Source organism: Scyliorhinus canicula, chromosome 2 (genome assembly GCF_902713615.1).
Source record: "Scyliorhinus canicula chromosome 2, sScyCan1.1, whole genome shotgun sequence".
Taxonomy (NCBI): Eukaryota; Metazoa; Chordata; class Chondrichthyes; order Carcharhiniformes; family Scyliorhinidae; genus Scyliorhinus; species Scyliorhinus canicula.
The window spans coordinates 210,537,187-210,556,452 of NC_052147.1; the positions used below are offsets into that span (position 1 = coordinate 210,537,187).

At 47.8% G+C, this 19,266-nt stretch overlaps 1 protein-coding gene across 5 annotated transcripts in view; it reads right to left on the reverse strand.

Moving 5' to 3' along the window:
- Positions 1 to 19,266, reverse strand: part of LOC119961930 (tRNA N(3)-methylcytidine methyltransferase METTL2-like) — a 79,433-nt gene that overhangs the window by 23,714 nt on the left and 36,453 nt on the right. For all 5 annotated transcript variants that reach the window (XM_038789493.1, XM_038789495.1, XM_038789492.1 and 2 more), the window contains exon 8: positions 9,285 to 9,391. In XM_038789493.1, the coding sequence (XP_038645421.1) occupies positions 9,285 to 9,391 (107 nt within the window). The remainder of the gene's footprint in view (positions 1 to 9,284; positions 9,392 to 19,266) is intronic.

Genomic DNA, 19,266 nt, shown 5'->3' on the forward strand with positions numbered 1-19,266 from the left:
ATTTACAGACTGTTAAAATTAAAGTTTGAAAGTCTGTTGTTTCCTGGGTATGATGGGTATTGTTTGTTAAAAGCAACGGCTGTGATATTTTATTTACTGAATTTATTGTCACTATCTTGTGAAGGACTGGAATGGTTGTAAATAGGCTGCGGGAGACATGAATTCCGGAATTATGATTCTGGTGATGGTGATGTGCTGAACGGAGGCACATCAGGTGGCTCTCCTCCAGACCAGAACGGTGTTGGCACTTTTAGGCGAATTCTGCCTGAAAATCCGAAGGTAAATTAACCTCAACGGCAAGAAGAAAGCGACCACACAAAAATACCAGCAAACAGGAGCTTGAGCGGTCGAAGGGACAGCAGAAGTGGCAGAAAGGGCCACGAGCAGCAGGCGGACGAGGCGACTGACCCACGAGGCAGAGGGGCCGCGGCCACCCAGGAGAGAGCATCAGCCTCTCCCCCAGCACTGGGAGACGGATGGAAGAACTTCCTCATGAAGGAGCTGGCTGCCATGAAAGAGGCGATCAGGATCGAAACCCAGGTGACGTTCAAAGTCGCGGTGACAGGCGAGGGTCACCATGCAAAGGACAATCGACAGGCTGGGGAAGAAAGTGGAGGCACAGGAGAGGACAATCCACGACCTGGAGAAGGCTTCGACGGACCAGACTGTCGCCCTGGAAGCAGAAGTGAAAAGGTTGGTGGTGGACCAAGGGAACATAAAGGAGAAAGTTGAGGTCCAAGAAAATAGGTTCCAATGACAGAATATTCGGATTATGGGTCTGCCAGAAGGCAGAGATCCGACGGGCTATGTTGCCCAAATGCTGGGAAACCTACTCGGGAGAGACAGCGTCCCCAACCCCCCAGAGCTCGAAAGAGCACACAGGTCGCTCAGGCCAAAACTCAGGGCCGGGGAGCAGCAGAGGGGGATCATCGCGAAGCTGCACCAATATCAGGATGGTGAGAGGATCCTGCGGTGGGCACGACAGACTAAAGCGAGCACCTGGGGAGGGCACAAAATCCGAATTTACTATCACATTGGTCAGATCTGGCAAAACGCAGGACTGAATTTAACTAGGCGAAGTCGGCCCCATACAAAAACAGGATGCGATTTGAAATTATGGGTAGGATCATGGGGCTGTTGGGGAGGTTTGGAGAGTTCTCGGGATATAAACTGAATGTAGGGAAAAGCGATATTTTCCCGGTGAATGAGCTGGGACAGCAAACTAATTTAGGTGGGATGCTTTTTAAGGTGGCGAGGGACAGATTCAGATATTTGGGGATTCAGGTAGCGAGGGGATGAACGGGGCTCCATAAGTGGAGCTTAACGAAGCTGATGCAGGAGGCCAGGGGGATCTGAAGAGGTGGGATACACTGCAGTTGACTTTGGCAGGGAGGGCCCAAGTGTTAAAAATTATTATTCTGCCGAGGTTCTTGTTATTTTTCAGGCACTCCCGATCTTTATCACAAAGGTCTTTTTTCGGAAATTCAACATAATTTGTATGGGCAGGGAAGGTGCCGAGGACCCTGCTCCAGAGGCAGAGGGGGGGAAGGTGCCGAGGACCCTGCTACAGAGGCAGAGGGGGTTTATTATTATTGGGCGGCGAATGTGGAAAAGGTGTGGCGATGGTAAGAAATAGAAGGGCTAGAGTGGGTTAGGATGGAGGAGGAATCTATTAAGGGTGACGGCAGTGTTGCTCATGGCGGCGAGTAGATATTCAGGGAGCAGTCCGGTGGTGCAGTCCACGGTGAAGATTTGGAATCAGTTGAGGAGGCATTTTAGGTGGAGGGTATGTCGGTGTGAGAATCATCGGTTTCAGCCGGGAGGGCGGGGGGGTTGGTCAAGGTGAGATTTCTGTATTTGGAGGAAGGGTTTGCCAGTTTGAAGGAGCTAAGGGAGAGGGTACAGCTGCTGAGAGGGAGCGAGTTCAGGTACCTGCAGGTTAGGGACTTTGCATGAAAGGTCTGGAGGGGTTCCCTAGGTTGCCGGGATACACCCTGCTGGAGCGACTGCTGCTTCCAAATGTGGAAGGGGAGGGAAGAATTGGGGATATATACAAGTGGCTGGTGAAGCATGGAGGCGAATGGGTGGTGATGATAAGGAGAAATGGGAAGGGGAATTGGGAGGGGAAATCAATTGGGGAGTATGGAGTGAGGCACTGCGTAGGATAAACAGGACCTCCTCTTGCACAAGGATGAGCCTAATACAGTGTAAGATGGTACAAAGAGTACATATGACATGGGCAAGAATGAGTGGGTTCTTCCAGTGGGTGGCAGATGAGTGTGGGCGGGGGCCAGCGAATTACAAGCACATATTCTGAGGATGTGAAAAATTGGAGAGATTCTGGGCGGGAGTGTTCGCGGTCTTAGCCAGGATCGTGGAGGAGGGAGTGGACCCGGATCCTTTGGTGGCGATATTTGGGGTTTCAGCGAAGCCGAAGCTCATTGGGAGAGGAGGAAGGCCGATGTCGTGGCCTTCGCCTCTCTGATTGCATGGAGGCGAATTTTACTGGAGTGGCGGTTGACATCACCATTGGGGGGTAGCGGCTTGGTTGGGTGACCTGTACGACTTCTTGCAGTTGGAGAATATAAAGTATGCGTTAAGGGGCTCAGCAGAGCGGTTTGTGAAAAGGTGGGGGATGTTCATGACTGTGTTTGAGGAGTATTTGTCGTGTGGGGGGGATGGTAATAAAGGGGAAAAAGTTGTCCAAACTGGATAGGCTTTTCACGGTAACTTCATTGCCGTGTTAATGTTCGCCTACTTGTGAAATAAAGATTATTATTATTAGTTGATTGTTGGGAAGTATGTTTCCCGGGGTGTTTATTTGTTGTAACCTATTTTGATACATGTTTGTAATAAAGTGGTTTAAAAAAACATTCCTTACTCACTGGAGTACTGACTTTGGGCTGCATTAGAGTGTTAACGTGGGAGTTCAGTGACTGAGGGATATTAAGGGCTAATTTTTATCTAAAGTCTAGTCTTTCTTTTATTTAGTAAATTAACTTAACTTAAAAGTTGCTGTTTGGGTTAGAAGAAGGTGGGGCGAGATTCTCCGCAAATGCGGAGAGTTGTAAAGGCTGCCGTGAAACCGGCCGTGTTTCACGGCAGCCTTCACGCCCGTTCCCGGGACCCGATTCTCCCCCCCCCCAATCGGGGCTAGGAGCGGGACCCCGGGAATCGCGGCTCCAAACCGCGCATGCGCGGGTGACGTCATCACGCCATTGCCGGAACCCGAGCATGCGCGGTTCCGCATTTCTCCACCGCCGCCCGACAAGATGTGGCGGCTTGATCTTGTCGAGCAGCGGAGGGGAAATAGTGCGTCCCTTTTGGACGCAGGCCCGACGATCAGTGGGCACCGATCACGGGCCTGTCCCCTCCCGAGCACAACGGTGGTGCTCCCGCCCCAAACGGGCATCCAGAACCCGTTTTTACGACGGCAGCGAGCAGGTGTGTTTGCTGCCGTGAAAAAACGGGCGTAAAGGCCCTGCCGCTCGGCCCATCGGCCGCGGAGAATCGCCGCTCGCCGTAAAAAACGGCGAGCGGCGATTCGTGACGTGGGTCGGGCGAGGGGGGTGGGGAGAATAGCGGGAGGGCGTGAAAAATGTCAGGAGGCCCTCCCGCTATTCTCCCAACCGGCGTGGGGGGCGGAGAATCGCGCCCGTGAGTTTTAAACCAGCTTTCAAAAGAGTTTACTCAGGCTCTGCGGCTGCAGCTTGTTAATTAGTTAATTGGATTGAGCCAGTTTTCAGAGGCTCGATTAGTATAAAAGTGGACAATCTTACAGTGCAGACTTTGGGCTGCATTAGCATGCTAAAGTGGGAGTGTGGTGACTACTGAGGGAGCGTGGTGACTACCGAGGGAGTGTGGTGACTACTGAGGGAGTGTGGTGACTACTGAGGGAGTGTGGTGACTACTGAGGGAGTGTGGTGAGGAAGGAGCAAGGTGCTCCTTTCATTTCCTCAAAGTGTGTGAGGGGAGCTGGGAGTTTACAAAGAGTACAGCTGACTGGGAGCAAAGTCAGAGGGCGGAGTTACAGCTGGTTCACCGGGCAGAATCTCAGCTACATTCTGTAAGGTAAGAGTTGGGTTTTTTTTGGGGGGGCAGAAAGATATATTTGTATCGTTCAGAAGAATCACCAATTTTAGAGGGTTCACTTTAGAGAGAAGCAGCAGTACCTGTATATATTTTTGTAAGGACCTAATGAGGGTTTAATCTTCATTTAATAATATTATTATTATTAATAATCGCTTGTCACAAGTAGGCTTCAATTAAGTTACTGTGAAAAGCCCCTAGTCGCCACATTCCAGCGCCTGTTTGGGGAGGCTGGTATGGGTATTTTTTTCCCCCTTTTAAATCTCTTTGGGAATTCAGATCAGAGGGGATGGAGGCTAGGGGAGTTGCATGCTCCTCTTGTAGGATGTGGGTGGTGAGGGACACCACTTGTGTTGTCGCTGACTACATCTGCAGGAAGTGCACCCAACACCAGCTCCTCAGAAACCGCATGAGGGAACTGGAGCTGGAAGAACTTTGGATCATCCGGGAGGCACAGGGGGTGATTGAGAGGAGTTACAGGGAGGTAGCCACATCCAAGGTTCAGGACAAGAGTAGCTGGGTTATAGTCAGGGGAAGGAAAGCAGACAGAGCAGGATCCCCATGGCCGTTCCCCTTCAAAACAAGTATATCGTTTTGGATGCTGTTTGTGTGGGGACTACCAGTGGAAGGCCATCGTGGCCAGGTCTCTGGCACTGAGCCTGGCTCTGGGGCTCAGAAGGGAAGAGGGGAGAATAGAAAAGCGATAGTGATAGGAGATTCAATGGTTAGGGGAACGGATAGGAGATTCTGTGGTTGTGAACGAGACTCCCGGTACGTACGTTGCCTCCCGGTTGCCAGGGCCAGGGATGTTTCGGACAGACTTCCTAAGGGAGAGGGTGAGCAACCAGAAGTCGTGGGGCAAATAGGCACCAACGACATAGCTATGAAAAGAGAGGAGGATCTAAATGATTTTAGGGGGTTAGGTTGGAAGCTAAAGAGCAGGGCAAGCAGAGTAGTAATCTCAGGATTTCTACCGGTGCCACGTGCAAACGAGGCAAGGAACAGAGAGCCAGTGCAGCTGAACACGTGGCTACAGGGCTGGTGGAGGAGGGAAGGCTTCAGATATGTGGATCATTGGGGTACCTTCTGGGGAAGGTGGGACCTGTACATGAAGGACGGATTGCACTTAAACTGGAGGGGCACCAATATCCTGGGTGGGAGGTTTGCCAGAGCTCTTCGAGAAGGTTTAAACTAGTTTGGCAGGGGAATGGGAACCAGAGCTATGGATCAGAGGATAGGGTAGCTGTTGAACAAACCAAAATAGTATGCAGCGAGTCTGTGAGGAAGGATAGACAGTTGATAGGGCAGAGTTGCACTCAGTGGAATGGGTTAAAGTGTGTCTGTTTCAATACAAGGTGTGTCAGGAATAAGGGGGATGAACTTAGAGCATGGATCAGTACTTGGAGCTATGATGTTGTGGCCATTATTGAGACATGGATTTCACAGGGGCAGGAATGATTGTTAGATGTTCAGGGGTTTAGGTGTTTTAAGAAGAATAGGGAGGGAGGTAAAAGAGGAGGGGGAGCGGCACTGTTAAATAGAGAGTGCATCACAGCTGCAGAAAAGGAGGTAGTCGAAGAGGGTTTGTCCGAGTCAGTATGGTGGAAGTCAGAAACAAGAAAGGAGCAGTCACTTTATTTGGAGTTTTCTAAAGACCCCCCAATAGCAGCAGAGAGATGGACGAACAGATTGGGCGGCAGATCTTGGAAAAGTGCAGAAGTAGCAGACTTGTTGTCATGGGTGACTTCAACTTCCCTAATATTGACTGGAACCGCCTTAGTGCAAATGGTTTGGATGGAGCAGATTTTGTCAGGTGTATCCAGGAAGAATTCCTAACTCAATATGTAGATAGGCCGACTGGGGGGAAGGCCATATTAGATTTGGTGCTTGGCAACGAACCAGGCCAGGTGTCAGATGTCTTGGTGGGGGAGCATTTCGGTGACACTGACCACAACTCCTTGACCTTTACCATAGTCATGGAGAGGGATAGGAACAGACAGTGTGGGAAGGCATTTAATTGAGGGAGGGGAAATTATACCGCTATTAGACAGTAGCTGAGGAGCATAAATTGGGAACAGTTGCTCTCAGGGAAATGCACAACAGTAATGTGGGGATTGTTTAAGGGGCACTTGCTGCGAGTGCTGGATAGTTTTGTCCTACTGAGCCAAGGAAGGAATGGTAAGGTGAAGGAGCCTTGGATGACAAGAGAAGTGGACTTTCTAGTCAAGAGGAAGAAGGAAGCTTACGCAAGGTTGAGGAAGCAAGGATCTGGCATGGCTCGAAGGTTCCAAGGTAGCCAGGAAGAAACTCAAAAATAGACTTAGGAGAGCTAGAACGGGGCATGAAAAGGCCTGGCGGGAAGGATTAAGGAAAACCCAAATGCGTTCTATACTTATGTGAGAAATAAGAGGATGATCAGAGTGAGAGTAGGGCCGATCAGGGATAGTGGAGGGAACTTGTGCCTCGAGTCTGAGGAGGTAGGAGAGGCCCTAAATGAATATTTTGCTTCAGTATTCACGAGAGAGGGACCATGTTGCTTATGGTAAATGCATTAACCAGGTTAATAGACTCAAACAGGTTGATATTAAGGAGGAGAATGTGCTGGAAATTATGAATAGCATCAGGATAGATAAGTCCCCTGGGCCACACGGGATATACCCAAGGTTACTACAGGAAGCGAGGGAGGAGATTGCTGCGCCGTTGGCGATGATCTTTGCGTCCTCACTCTCCACTGGAGTAGTACCAGATGATTGGAGGGAGGTGAATGTTGCTCCCCTGTTCAAGAAAGGGAATAGGGAAGTCCGTGGGAATTACAGACCAGTCAATCTTACGCCTGTGGTGAGCAAAATATTAGAAAGGATTCTGAGAGTTACGCTTTATGATTATTTCGAAAAACATAGTCTGATTAAAGATAGCCAGTATGGCTTTGTGAGGGGCAGGTCATGCCTCACAAGCCTCATTGAATTCTTTGAGGATGTGACGAGACACATTGATGAAGGTCAGGCAGTGGATGTGGTGTATATGGATTTCAGTCAGGCATTTGATAAGGTTCCCCACGGTAGGCTCATTCAGAAAGTCAGGGGTCATGGAATACAGGGAAATCTGGCTGTCTGGATACAGAATTGGCTGGCCGAAAGGAAAGTGAGTGGTAGTGGATGGAAAGTATTCCGCCTGGAGGTTGGTGACCAGTGGTGTCCCGCAGGGATCTGTTCTGGGACCTCTGTTCTTTGTGGTTTTTATAAATGACTTGGATGAGGAAGTGGAAGGGTCGGTTAGTAAGTTTACTGGTGACACGAAGGTTGGTGGAGTTGTAGATAGTGTCGAAGGTTGGTGGAGTTGTAGATCGTGTCGAGGGCTGTTGCAGGTTACAACAGGACATTGACAGGATGCAGAGCTGGGCTGAAGCGGCAGTTGGAGTTCAACCTAGATAAATGTGAAGTGATTCATTTTGGAAGGTCGAATTTAAGTGCTGAATGCAGGGTTAAAGGCAGGATTCTTGGAAGTCTGGAGGAACAGAGGGATCTTGGGGTCCACGTACATAGATCCTTCAAAGTTGTCCCCCAGGTTGATAGGATTGTTAAGAACGTGTGTAGTGTGTTGGCTTTCATTAACAGGGGGATTGAGTTCAAGAGCCACGAGGTTTCGCTGCAGCTTTATAAAACCCTGGTTAGACTACATTTGGAATATTGTGTCCAGTTCTGGCTGCTTCATTATAGGAAGCATGTAGATGCTTTGGAGGGGTGCAGAGGAGATTTACCAGGATGCTGCCTGAACTGGAGGGCATGTCTTAGGAAGCAAGATTGAGGTAGCTAGGGCTTTTCTCACTGTAGTGAAGAAGGAAGAGAGGTGACATGATAGAGGTGTACAAGGTGATGAGAGGCATGGATAGCCAGAGACTTTTCCCCAGGGCGGAAATGGTTTAGCTCATGGGGCTGGTTTAGCTCACTGGGTTAAATCGCTGGCTTTTAAAGCAGACCAAGCAGGTCAGCAGCACGGTTTGATTCCCGTACCAGCCTCCCCGGACAGGCACCGGAATGTGGCGACTAGGGGCTTTTCACAGTAACTTCATTGAAGCCTACTCGTGACAATAAGCGATTTTCTTTTTTTGTTTCATTTTCAAATGGCTGTCACGAGGGGACATATTTTTAAGGTGATTGGAGGAAGGTATTGGGGAGATGTCAGAGGTAGGTTCTTTACACAGAGTGGTGGGTGCATGGAATGCACTGCCAGCAGAGGTGATGGAGTCAGAGTCATTAGGAACATTTAAGCGACTCTTGGACAGGCACATGGACATCCGTAAATTGGAAGGGATGTAGGTTAGGTTGATCTTAGATTAGGATAAATGGTCGGCACAACATCGTGGGCCGAAGGGCCTATACTGTGCTGTACTGTTATATATAAAAGCAAATTACTGCGGATGCTGGAATCTGAAACGAAAGGGAAAATGTTGGAAAATCTCAGCAAGTCTGGCAGCATCTGTAGGGAGAGAAAAAAGCTAATGTTTTGAGTCTGATGACTCTTTGGCACTGTACTGTTCTATATTTGCCTTTGTTGTCTTGTCAACATGTATGGTGATGAGTGTGTTTTCATGGTGGCATGGCAGCACAGTGGTTAGCACTGTTGCTTCACAGCATCAGGTGCTCCGGTTTCCTCCCACAAAACCCAAAAGACCTGCTTGTTAGGTGAATTGGACATTCTGAATTTTCCCTCAGTGTACCCAAACAGGCGCCGGAGTGTGGCGAATAGGGGATTTTCACAGTAACTTCATTGTAGTGTTAATGTAAGCCAATTGTGACACTAATAAAGATTATAATTCAGTCACTTGGTCTGAAACTAGTCATTTGAGAATGTGCTGAATGATATTGTTGAAGCTGATTCGAGAGGAATTATTCCAGTTCAATCATTATAAAAATGTTTTGAATAATTTGAGAGAATATTTCTGTGTATTTTCCCCTCAAGTTTTAGTGAGTCCCAAGTCAAACCCTTTATTACATTAAAGCAAATAGTGACCTCATTCCCAACCACAAAATGTACAAGATTGAATCCCAAAATTCTGGGATCGTCCTTATAGAATTGCCGCCTAGCCATGGTCACTAATCCAGGAAAGGAAGAGAAGAAAAAAACTAAAATGACAGACCTACAGGATTTTAAAAAGTGACATTACTTTTAAAGAAAATAGAAATGTAAGAGATTACCTTTCTTTAATCTCAGTTGAGTCATATCATATCTACCATAATCCCGAAATAATATCATCCCTCCAGGTTTGAGTAATTTGCTTAATCTATTTATGACCATCTGCATCCTACAAGCATGGAAATAAATCTCAGTTAAACATGCATAAAAAAGTGATTGATAATTTCGTTGAAATAAAGAAGATTTGTAATTAAAACATTAACATTTGGTATCTAAAACCACCACTTGTGTGATATTTAACGGATGCAGTTACCCAAATTATTGTTCTGAATGTTTTTCATTCTAGTGAACTTTTAAAAATACAAATGTATTTAATTCATAACATATATGAAAGGTTACAACACAAACAATTTGGGAAACAACCTCCCCACCACACAACTATAGTTTTTCCAAATTTCCTCCCTTTTCACCCTCTTTCATTCTAGCGATTTGTGCTCATGCCTGCCTAAATGAAATTGCAAGAATCAGAATCTATAGTTAGCCGTTGTACTTTTTTTGGAGGGGAGCAAGCATCGACCAGAAACATGAACTTGGTTTCTTTCTCCACAAATGGCGCCAGACCCAAGTATTCCAGCATTTTCTTTTTTTTGAACGAAAACAGTCCAATTTTTAAACTGTATTCTGTATTCATATATAACACATTTACTACCGAGAAAAAAAACGACAAAAGAACAATTGGGTGCGATTTAAAGGGAACATTTCTAATTTCCACCGGGGGGGGGGGGGGGGTGTTTATTGACGGCCGCGTTGTCGAGATCGCTGTCTGTGTTTAACGGCACTTAGTGGTGGAAACGAGCCCCCCCACAAGCTTCTCGTCGTGACTGGCTGTCTCAGTATCTGATTCGCTGGATTTGTGCCTCAGCGTCTCGCCACTCTCAAGGGGGGGGGGGGGTTTGCTTTCAAATATGGATTTGATTTGTATTCACGTGTACCGAGGTACAGTAAAAGGTATTGTTCTGTGTACAGTCCAGACAGATCGTTCCAGACACAAAAAACATAGGACACGCATAAATACACAATGTAAATACATGGACACAGGAATCAGGTGAGCATACAGCATGTAGCACTACTCAGTAGAGAAGATGTTTGAAGAGATCAGTTCCGTCCATAAGTTCAGTTCAGTAATCTGGTAACAGCGGGGAAGAAGCTGTTTTTGAACTGGTTAGTGAGTGTTCTCAGACTTTTGGTTTATCCTGCCCGATGGAAGAAGTTGGGAGAGAGAATAACCTGGGTGGGAGGAGTCTTTGATTATGTTGCCCGCTTACCCAAGGCAGCGGGAGGTGTGGACAGAGTCAATGCTCCTTCACCACTCACTCCCAGCCAACACACAAGCAGGGCAGCGTGCAGACGTACTCCTCGCTTTGGCGATGCTGATCTGGCCAGGTTTCTGACGCTGTGGGGTCGGATCAGGGCATCTGTTCCCGAGGGGGTCAGAGGACCAGCAGCAGGGTCACCAATACCACCTGGGAATTAGTGGCAGTGGCTGTCAGTGCAGGCAACATCACCATGAGGACTGCCGTCCAATGTAGGAAGTAGGCCAACGACCTCCATCGAGCTGCAAGGGTAAGTTACCACCTCTCTCCTGGCATCAGTTCTGCCTGCCACCCATCAAATCAATGGCTGACACCTTGCACCCTCCCAACATCTGAATTTCATGTTTGAGGAAAGAATCATTTTGTTTGACATGAATAACTCACCTGAGACAGGTCATCTGGGTGAACAGGCAATGGATCCTCACCTCTGCGGTGCAGGCCAAGCTTGCTGCCAGTGACTACTCTCTCCTGGTCAACCCTGCAATCTCCAGTGCCCCTTTTTCATTGGAGGTGAGGATTTGGTTCTCTGATACTCTTGCTCCCCCGTCTTGCCCTTTCCTGCTTATTATGGGTTATTTCCTCTTGCGGGCAGAAAGAGAGGGCTTTCTGCGCCGCGCGCTTGATAGATCGGCGGGTCTATGGCAGGTAGAATGTGTCGGCACCACCATGAAGGGGCTGTGCTGGTGGTGCCAGTTTTTGTTTTTTTATTCATTCATGGGACGTGGGCATCGCTGGCTGGTCCAGCATTTATTGCCCACCCCTAAGGGCATTTAACAGTCAACCACATTGCTGTGGACCTGGAGTCACATGTAGGCCAAACCAGGTAAGGGTGACAGATGGATTTTTACGACAATCGACACTGGTTTCATGGTTATCTTTAGACTTTTAATTTGATTTGATTTATTGTCACATGTACCGAAGTACAGTGAAAAGTATTTTTCTGCGGCCGAGGGAATGTACACGGTATGTACACAGTAGACAAAAGAATAATCGACAGAGCACATTGACAAATGGTACATCGACAAAGTGATTGGTTACAGCGTGGAACAAGGGGCCAAACAAAGTAAATACATGAGCAAGAGCAGCATAGGACATTGTGAATAGTGTTCTGACAGGGAACAGATCAGAACGAGGGGGAGTCGTTGAGGCGTCTTGTAGCTGTGGGGAAGAAGCTGTTCCTATGTCTGGATGTGCGGGTCTTCAGACGTCTGGATTTTCTGCCTGATGGAAGGGTCTGGAAGAAGGCAATGCCTGGGTGGGAGGGGTCTCTGATAATGCTGTCTGCCTTCCTGAGGCAGTGGGAGGTGGAAACAGAATCAATGTGGGGGTGGCAAGCTTGTGTGATGCGTTGGGCTGAGTTCACTGCACTCTGCAGTTTCTTGCGATCTTGGACCGAGCAGTTGCCATAACAGGCTGTGATGCAGCCAGATAGGATGCTCTGAATTGGAGTTAAATCCTGCCACACAGACATGTGTATAGGGAGTACAGTAGAGGACTGAGCATATATCCTTGCGGGGCTCCGGTGTTGAGGATTATTGTGGAGGAGGTGCTGTTGCCTATCCTGAGATTGCGGTCTGTTGTTGAGGAAGTCAAGGATCCAGCTTCACAGGAAGGGGTCAAGTCAGAAATTGTGGAATTTGGTTATTTGTCTTGTGGTGTTGAAGGTGGAGCTGTAGTTGAAGAACAGCCGTCTTACATAGGTGTCCTTGTTGTCGAGGTGTTCAAGTGTTGATTGTCGTGCCAGGGAGATAGCATCTGTTGTGGACTGGTTCCGGTGATAGGCAAACTGCAGTGGATCGAGACCATCTGGGAGGCTGGCAGTGATCCGTCTCATGACTAGTCGCTCTAAGCATTACATGATAACAGACGTCAGGGCCACCGGTCGGTCGTCATTTAGGCAGGCTACCTTGTTCTTCTTTGGTACTAGTGTTATGGTGATTTGAGATTTGTTTTTTGAATTCAATTTCACCGTCACCCGGGTCCCCAGAGCATGATTCTGTGTCTCTGGGATACTAGTCCAGCGACAATATAGTCCAACTAGGGAAGGGAATGTACTGGACCTGGTATTGGGGAATGAGCCAGGCCAGATGGTAGAAGTTTCAGCAGGGGAGCATTTTGAGAACAGTGACCACACTTCAGCAAGTTTTAACGTGCTGGTGGACAAGCATAAGAGTGGTCCTAGAGTGAATGTGCTAAATTGGGGGAAGGCTAATTATAACAATATTCGGCCGGAACTGAAGAACCTAGATTGGGGGAAGATGTTTGAGGGTAAATCAGCATATGACATGTGGGAGGCTTTCAAATGTCAGTTGAAAGGAATTCAGGATTGACATGTTCCTGTGAGCAAGAAGGAAAAATACGGCAAATTTTGCGAACCTTGGATAACAAGAGATATTGTAGGCCTCATCAAAAAGAAACATTTGTCAGGGCTAGAAGGCTGGAAACAGATGAAGCCTGTGTGGAATATAAGGAAAGTAGGAAGGAACTTAAGCAAGGAGTCAGGAGGGTTAAAAGGAGTCACAAAAAGCCATTGGCAAATAGGGTTAAGGAAAATCCCAAGGCTTTTTAGCCGTACATAAAAAGCAAGAGGGTAGCCAGGGAAAGGGTTGGCCCACTGAAGGACAGGGGAGGGAATCTATGTGTGGAACCAGAGGAAATAGGTGAGGTACTAAATTAATACTTTGCATCAGTATTCACCAAAGAGAAGGAATTGGTGGATGTTGAGTCTGGAGAAGGGTGTGTAGATAGCCTGGTATTATTGAGATCCAAAAAGACGAGGTGTTGGGCGTCTTGAAAAATATTAAGGTGGATAAGTCCCCAGGGCCTGATGGGATCTACCCCAGAATACTGAAGGAGGTAAAAGAGGAAATTGCTGAGGCCTCGACAGAAATGTTTGGATCCTCACTGTCTTCAGGTGATGTCTCAGAGTGCTGGGGAATAGCCAATGTTGTTCCTTTTTTTTTGAAGGGTAGCAAGGATAATCCAGGGAACTACAGGCCGGTGAGCCTTACGACAGTGGCAGGGAAATCACTGGAGAGAATTCTTCGAGACAGGATCTACTCCCATTTGGAATTAAGTGGACATATTAGGGAGAGGCAGCACGATTTTGTGAAAGGGAGGTCGTGTCTCACTAACTTGATAAGAGTTTTTCGAGGTCACAGAGATGATTGATGTAGGTAGGGCAGTGGATGTTGTCTATATGGACTTCAGTAAGGCCTTTGACAAGGCCCTTCATGGCAGACTGGGACAAAAGGTGAAGTCACACGGGATCAGAGGTGAGCTGGCAAGATAGATACAGAACTGGCTAGGTCATAGAAGGCAGAGAGTTGCAATGGAAGGGTGCTTTTCTGATTGGAGGGCTGTGACTAGTGGTGTTCCACAGGGTTCAGTGCTGGGACCTTTGCTGTTCATAGTATATATAAATGATTTGGAGGAAAATGTAACTGGTCTGATTAGTAAGTGCGCGGATGACACAAAGGTTGGTGGAATTGTGGATAGCGATGAGGACTGTCAGAGGTTACCGCAGGATTTAGATCGTTTGGGGACTTGGGCAGAGAGATGGCAGATGGGAGTTTAAAATGTGAGGTAATGCATTTTTGGAACGTTTAATACAGGTAGGGAATATACGGTGAATGGCAGAACCTCAAGAGTATTGACAGTCAGTGAGATCTAGGTTTACAGGTCCACAGGTCACTGAAAGGGGCAACACGGGTGGAGAAGGTAGTCAAGAAAGCAGACGGCATGCTTGCCTTCATTGGCCGGGGCATTGAGTATAAAAATTGCCAAGTCACGTTGCAGCTGCATAGAACCTTAGTTCGACCACACAGTGTTCAATTCTGGTCACCACACTACCAGAAGGATGTGGAGGATTTGGAGAAAGTGCAGAAGAGATTTACCAGGATGTTGTCTGGTATGGAAGGAATTAACTATGAGGAGAAGTTGAATAAACTTGGTTTGTTCTCACTGGAACAAAGGAGATTGAGGGGCGACCTGATAGAGGTCTACAAAATTATGAGGGGCATAGACAGAGTGGATAGTCAGAGACTTTTTTTCCCAGGGTAGAGGAGTCAATTACTAGGGGACATAGGTTTAAGGTGCGAGGAGCAAGGTTTAGAGGAGATGTACGAGGCAAGTTTCTTTACACAGAGGGTAGTGGGTGCCTGGAACTCGCTGCTGGAAGAGGTGCTGGAAGCAGGGGCGATATTGGCATTTAAGGGGCATCTTGACAAAGAATAGGAGGGGAATAGAGGGATACGGACCCCGGAAGTGTCAGAGATTTTAGTTTAGACGGGCAGCATGGTTGGTGCAGGCTTGGAGGGCCGAAGGGCCTGTTCCTGCGCTGTACTTTACTTTGTTCTTTGTAATACCACTATGCCACTGGTATTATCATAAATGTAAGAACTGCAAGGATTAATGAAATATCTAGAGTAGCCACGAGAGGGAGCTACAGTTACAAGTATATAAGGCATTGCTGCTAAGCCTTGTGGGAGTTAGAAGGTAGTAGATGATGGTGAGGCATAGGAGCAGTTGTGTATTTAAGAGTTTGTAGTTAGAGATAGCATAGTTTAATTTGGCAACCTTGTACTTCAGGAATATGCATGAATCTTAGTAGTGTTAATAAATTAATTCTGTTTGTTAACAAAGCTTGGTGTTCTTTATTCAACACTACGCATACAAGCCGTCCATGTAAAGCAAAGTAGAGAACACCACAGCCACTGCCTCCCCTATCACCCCCACCTTCCACAAGCGCAGAGACACACCTCAGTGGGTGACATTAGTGGACAGGCTTCAGGGGCACAATCTGGTGAGCACCATAAAGTTGCTGATGCATATCAGGTGGAGGTAGAACATCCAAGGAAGGAGGCAGAACATCCAGTGGGAGATCCGCTTGATCCCAGGACTTCAGATGCCGAGCCTCTGGACAAGGTTCAGAGCTGATGCAAATGCTAGGACATGGCCGTGAGATTCAGGAGAGGATGTCAGCGGCATTCCAATACATAGCTGATTGGAGGAGTCCCAAAGGCTACGGGCGCAGGAGACGTTGGCAGCGAAAATGCGTGGCACCGAGGCCGACACTACAAGGGTGGCGACCGCAGTGGAAAGTCTGCAGCATGAGGTCAGCGTCTCGAGCGATGGTGCTCAGTCTGTAATGACCATGACTGAGGGCCTCCACACCTATGTCTGAGACATGTCCCAATTGATGAGGGACATGTCCCAGACATAGGTGGATATTGCCGAGGTACTGCGGAGTATTGCTGAGGGTGTCGACACCATGGTGCAGACAATGGGGAGATGCCAGGACTGGCAGAACCAGAAAACGCAGAATCCTCTGGAGCTCACTCCAGCTGCCCTTACATCAAATGGAGACCCCAGGGCCCTCCGGGCACCGTCAGGGTTGATGAAGTGCTGTAAGCCTATCCAGGGTCAGCACCAAGGAGACAACGGCGATCTCTAGTTCTTCTGAATCCCTCCCTCGTGACACTGCCACATCTCAGACAAAGCCTCGTCCCGTAAGGAGCTGGTGAGGATGAGGGCCTCCTGATCCTCCGGGCATGCCACCTGCTGCCTGTCTTCCGCTCTCTGGCTCATCCTGCGGCTCCTCCCTGGGCACGACCACTTCCTCCTCAGATGCGGGAGAAAGCAGGAGACCCTCTACTGACCAGAGCGGTCCAGGCATCGGAACCGCATTTTCAGCAGTCCCACACATCGTTCAATGACAGTAGAGGTGTCAACATTTGCCTCGTTTCTCTGCCTCGGTCTCTGGCCTCCGCACTGGCAAAATCAGCCACAGGTGCTGCACTGACTCTTTTTTGAGACGGAGTCTCCTGTGGCAATGCCGCCTGTCATTTCCTCGACAGACCAACTATCCCTGTACACTTTGGGGCGTCACTGGCGCCCCCCTCTGCGTTCCTCCTTGGCCTGATGGGTGGCCGGTCTTCGGGGTGTGCAGCAGCCCCCTATACATGAGGTGCTGGCCCCAGTCTACATCGTCGCTGCTGCTTTCTCCAGCGTCTGGCTACCTGGCTGCCATCAGCACCGCGAGCGTATCCTCTGAAGGACGGCACCACCATCTATTTTGGTGTCTGTGAGGAATTTGAGAAGGAGACAATCAGTTAGGGTTTCTACCCCAGGACCCTCAAATCCCCCAAGCCTCCCCCATCCTTATGTGTCCCGCTTTCTCTCAGTATGCCATCCACCAAGCCGGTTGTGCTGGAAACCCTCTCTCTGTTCACTCACCCCGAATCACAGCAGGAGCCCCTAGACCCCAGATCCCTACTAGGAACATTAGGGAGACTGTGCTCAGGTGCCCTCCCCTGAGCCACACACTCATCCTTTAGTCGCAAGGATATCTCCAGTCTTGAAGCCCAGCTCTTGAGTGTTTGAATGTTGGCTGCTGCCTCTATGGTGCTGATGCATCTAGAGTTTCGGCAAACTGTTCACGCTTCAAAGTTTGATTGAGATGTGATGCAATAATAATCATTTGAGACATGGCACGTGTTCCCCCGAGAATCCACTTGTGAATGTTTTATTGGCAAAACAGTCAATATTAAAAAAGATTTGAAGGGTGGCGCAGTGGTTAGCAGTGCCCACGGCGCTGAGGACCCAGATTCGATCCTGGCCCCGGGTCACTGTGTGTGGATCTTGCGCATTCTCCCCATGTCTGCATTGGTCTCACCCCCACAACCCAAAGATAATAATAATAATAATCTTTAATCTCACAAGTAGGCTTACATTAACACTGCCATGAAGTTACTGTGAAAAGCCCCTGGTCGCCACATTCCACTGCCCGTTCGGGTAATGAGCCGGTACAGGAATTGAACCCGCGCTGCTGGCCTTGTTCTGCATTCCAAACTAGCTGTCCAGCCCACTGAGCTAAACCAGCTCTTTTGTGCAGGTTAGGTGGATTGGCCACGCTAAATTGTCCCTTAATTGGAAAAAAATATAATAATTGGGTACTCTAAATTAATTGGAAAAAAAACAAAGATTGGAAAATCTACTACATAACATTCCACTTTTAATCATGAAACAACAAGGAAATGTCACCATTCCATATTGGTACCAATACAAAGCTATATCAGCAAAACAAATACGGTATCACCCCTCGCAGATTCCTCAACACAAACGGAGGCCAGCTTGAGACTGTTTTATTATGTCCAGAACTCTGTTATAGAAAAACGATCTGTTCAGGGGCAGCAAGGTGGTGTGGTGGTTAGCACTGCTGCCTGACGACGCTGAGATCCCAGGTTCGATCCCAGCCCTGGCTCACTGTCCGTGTAGAGTTTGCACATTCTCCCCATGTCTGCGTGGGTCTCTCCCCCACAATCCAAAAACGTGTGCAGGGTAGGTGAATTGGTAACGCTAAATTGCCCCTTAATTGGAAAAAAAGAATTTGGTACTCTAAATTTTAAAAAAATATAGAAATAATCTGTTCATCAATGCGTTACTTGTTGGTTGTTTCACATATCAGTGCCATTCTCCATCCATGAGCTACAGCTGTGCAGGCCCTCCAACACGGCCCAATCCCATCGGAACCAAATCCTGGCATCCACGTAGTCCATTGGAGGTCAAGGTGCAGGTGAACATCCTTGACTTCCAGTGTGTTTGACTCACTGTGCTGTGCTAGTTACATGCAGCACTGGCCACAACAACAAAAGCATCAACAATCTGCAAAAGCATTTCTTCAACATCTGCAGCAGGTTGGTCATTTTGATCAATGTCGCGCACCAGGTCCCACAGCATCTTCTTTCTTAAAACCTGATTGTCTTCCGAACTCATACAGCCACTGGAGCCTTGTGTTCCAGGTATCTTAGAAAGAATTGTCCTTCTTTCCAGCTACAGAAAAGGAAGGAAACAGGAACAGCAGCCTCCAGGCATTTACAGCCACAAGCAGCAAACACAAACTGCAGCTCTGACGTGCTCTCACAACTAACAAGCCCAATTCCTTATTAGCAATAACCTTCATCTGTGAAGTCAGAGGCTGCTCACGGTCAAAGCGAGTTCAAGTGAATTTCAGCATTTAACCAAGGCACTGTCCTGGAAGATTTTTGGAATGAGAGCAAGTAGCAGCTGTAGTTGCCTCTGTTCTGGATATCCACAGTATTTTCCCCGTGCCTGCGTGAGTTTCCTCCGGGTGCTCCGGTTTCCTCCCACAAGTCCCAAAAGGCGAGCTTGTTAGGAGAATTGAACATTCCGAATTCTCCCTCCATGTACCCAACAGGCGCGGAATGTGGGGACTAGGGGATTTTCACAGTAACTTAATTGCAGAGTTAATGTAAGCCTACTTGTGACACTAATAAAGATTATTTAACCAGCGCGACCAGAACTGCGCCGGGTGTAAACACGGTTAAATCGCGCCCATAAATTCAGCCCTAGAACCATATGAAGATGCCAATATTGCTTGAGCAATCTTTAATTACAACACCCAGAAAAGAATAAAAATAAATGCGAAAATGTAGCACAAGTGGCACATGGCTACCTGCACTGGAGTCAATCAAACATACAAAAAAGTAGTGATATTTCACTTTTTTATTCACAATTGAACTTGGTAACACTGATCATTATCAAGTGTACATTTATCCTTTGTCCTATTTTTATCTCATTTGTCTGCCTGAGTGACTATCCATGAAATGAAGAGAAGGAAAAAGCAGGAGAAAATTAATGCAAAGTGCTC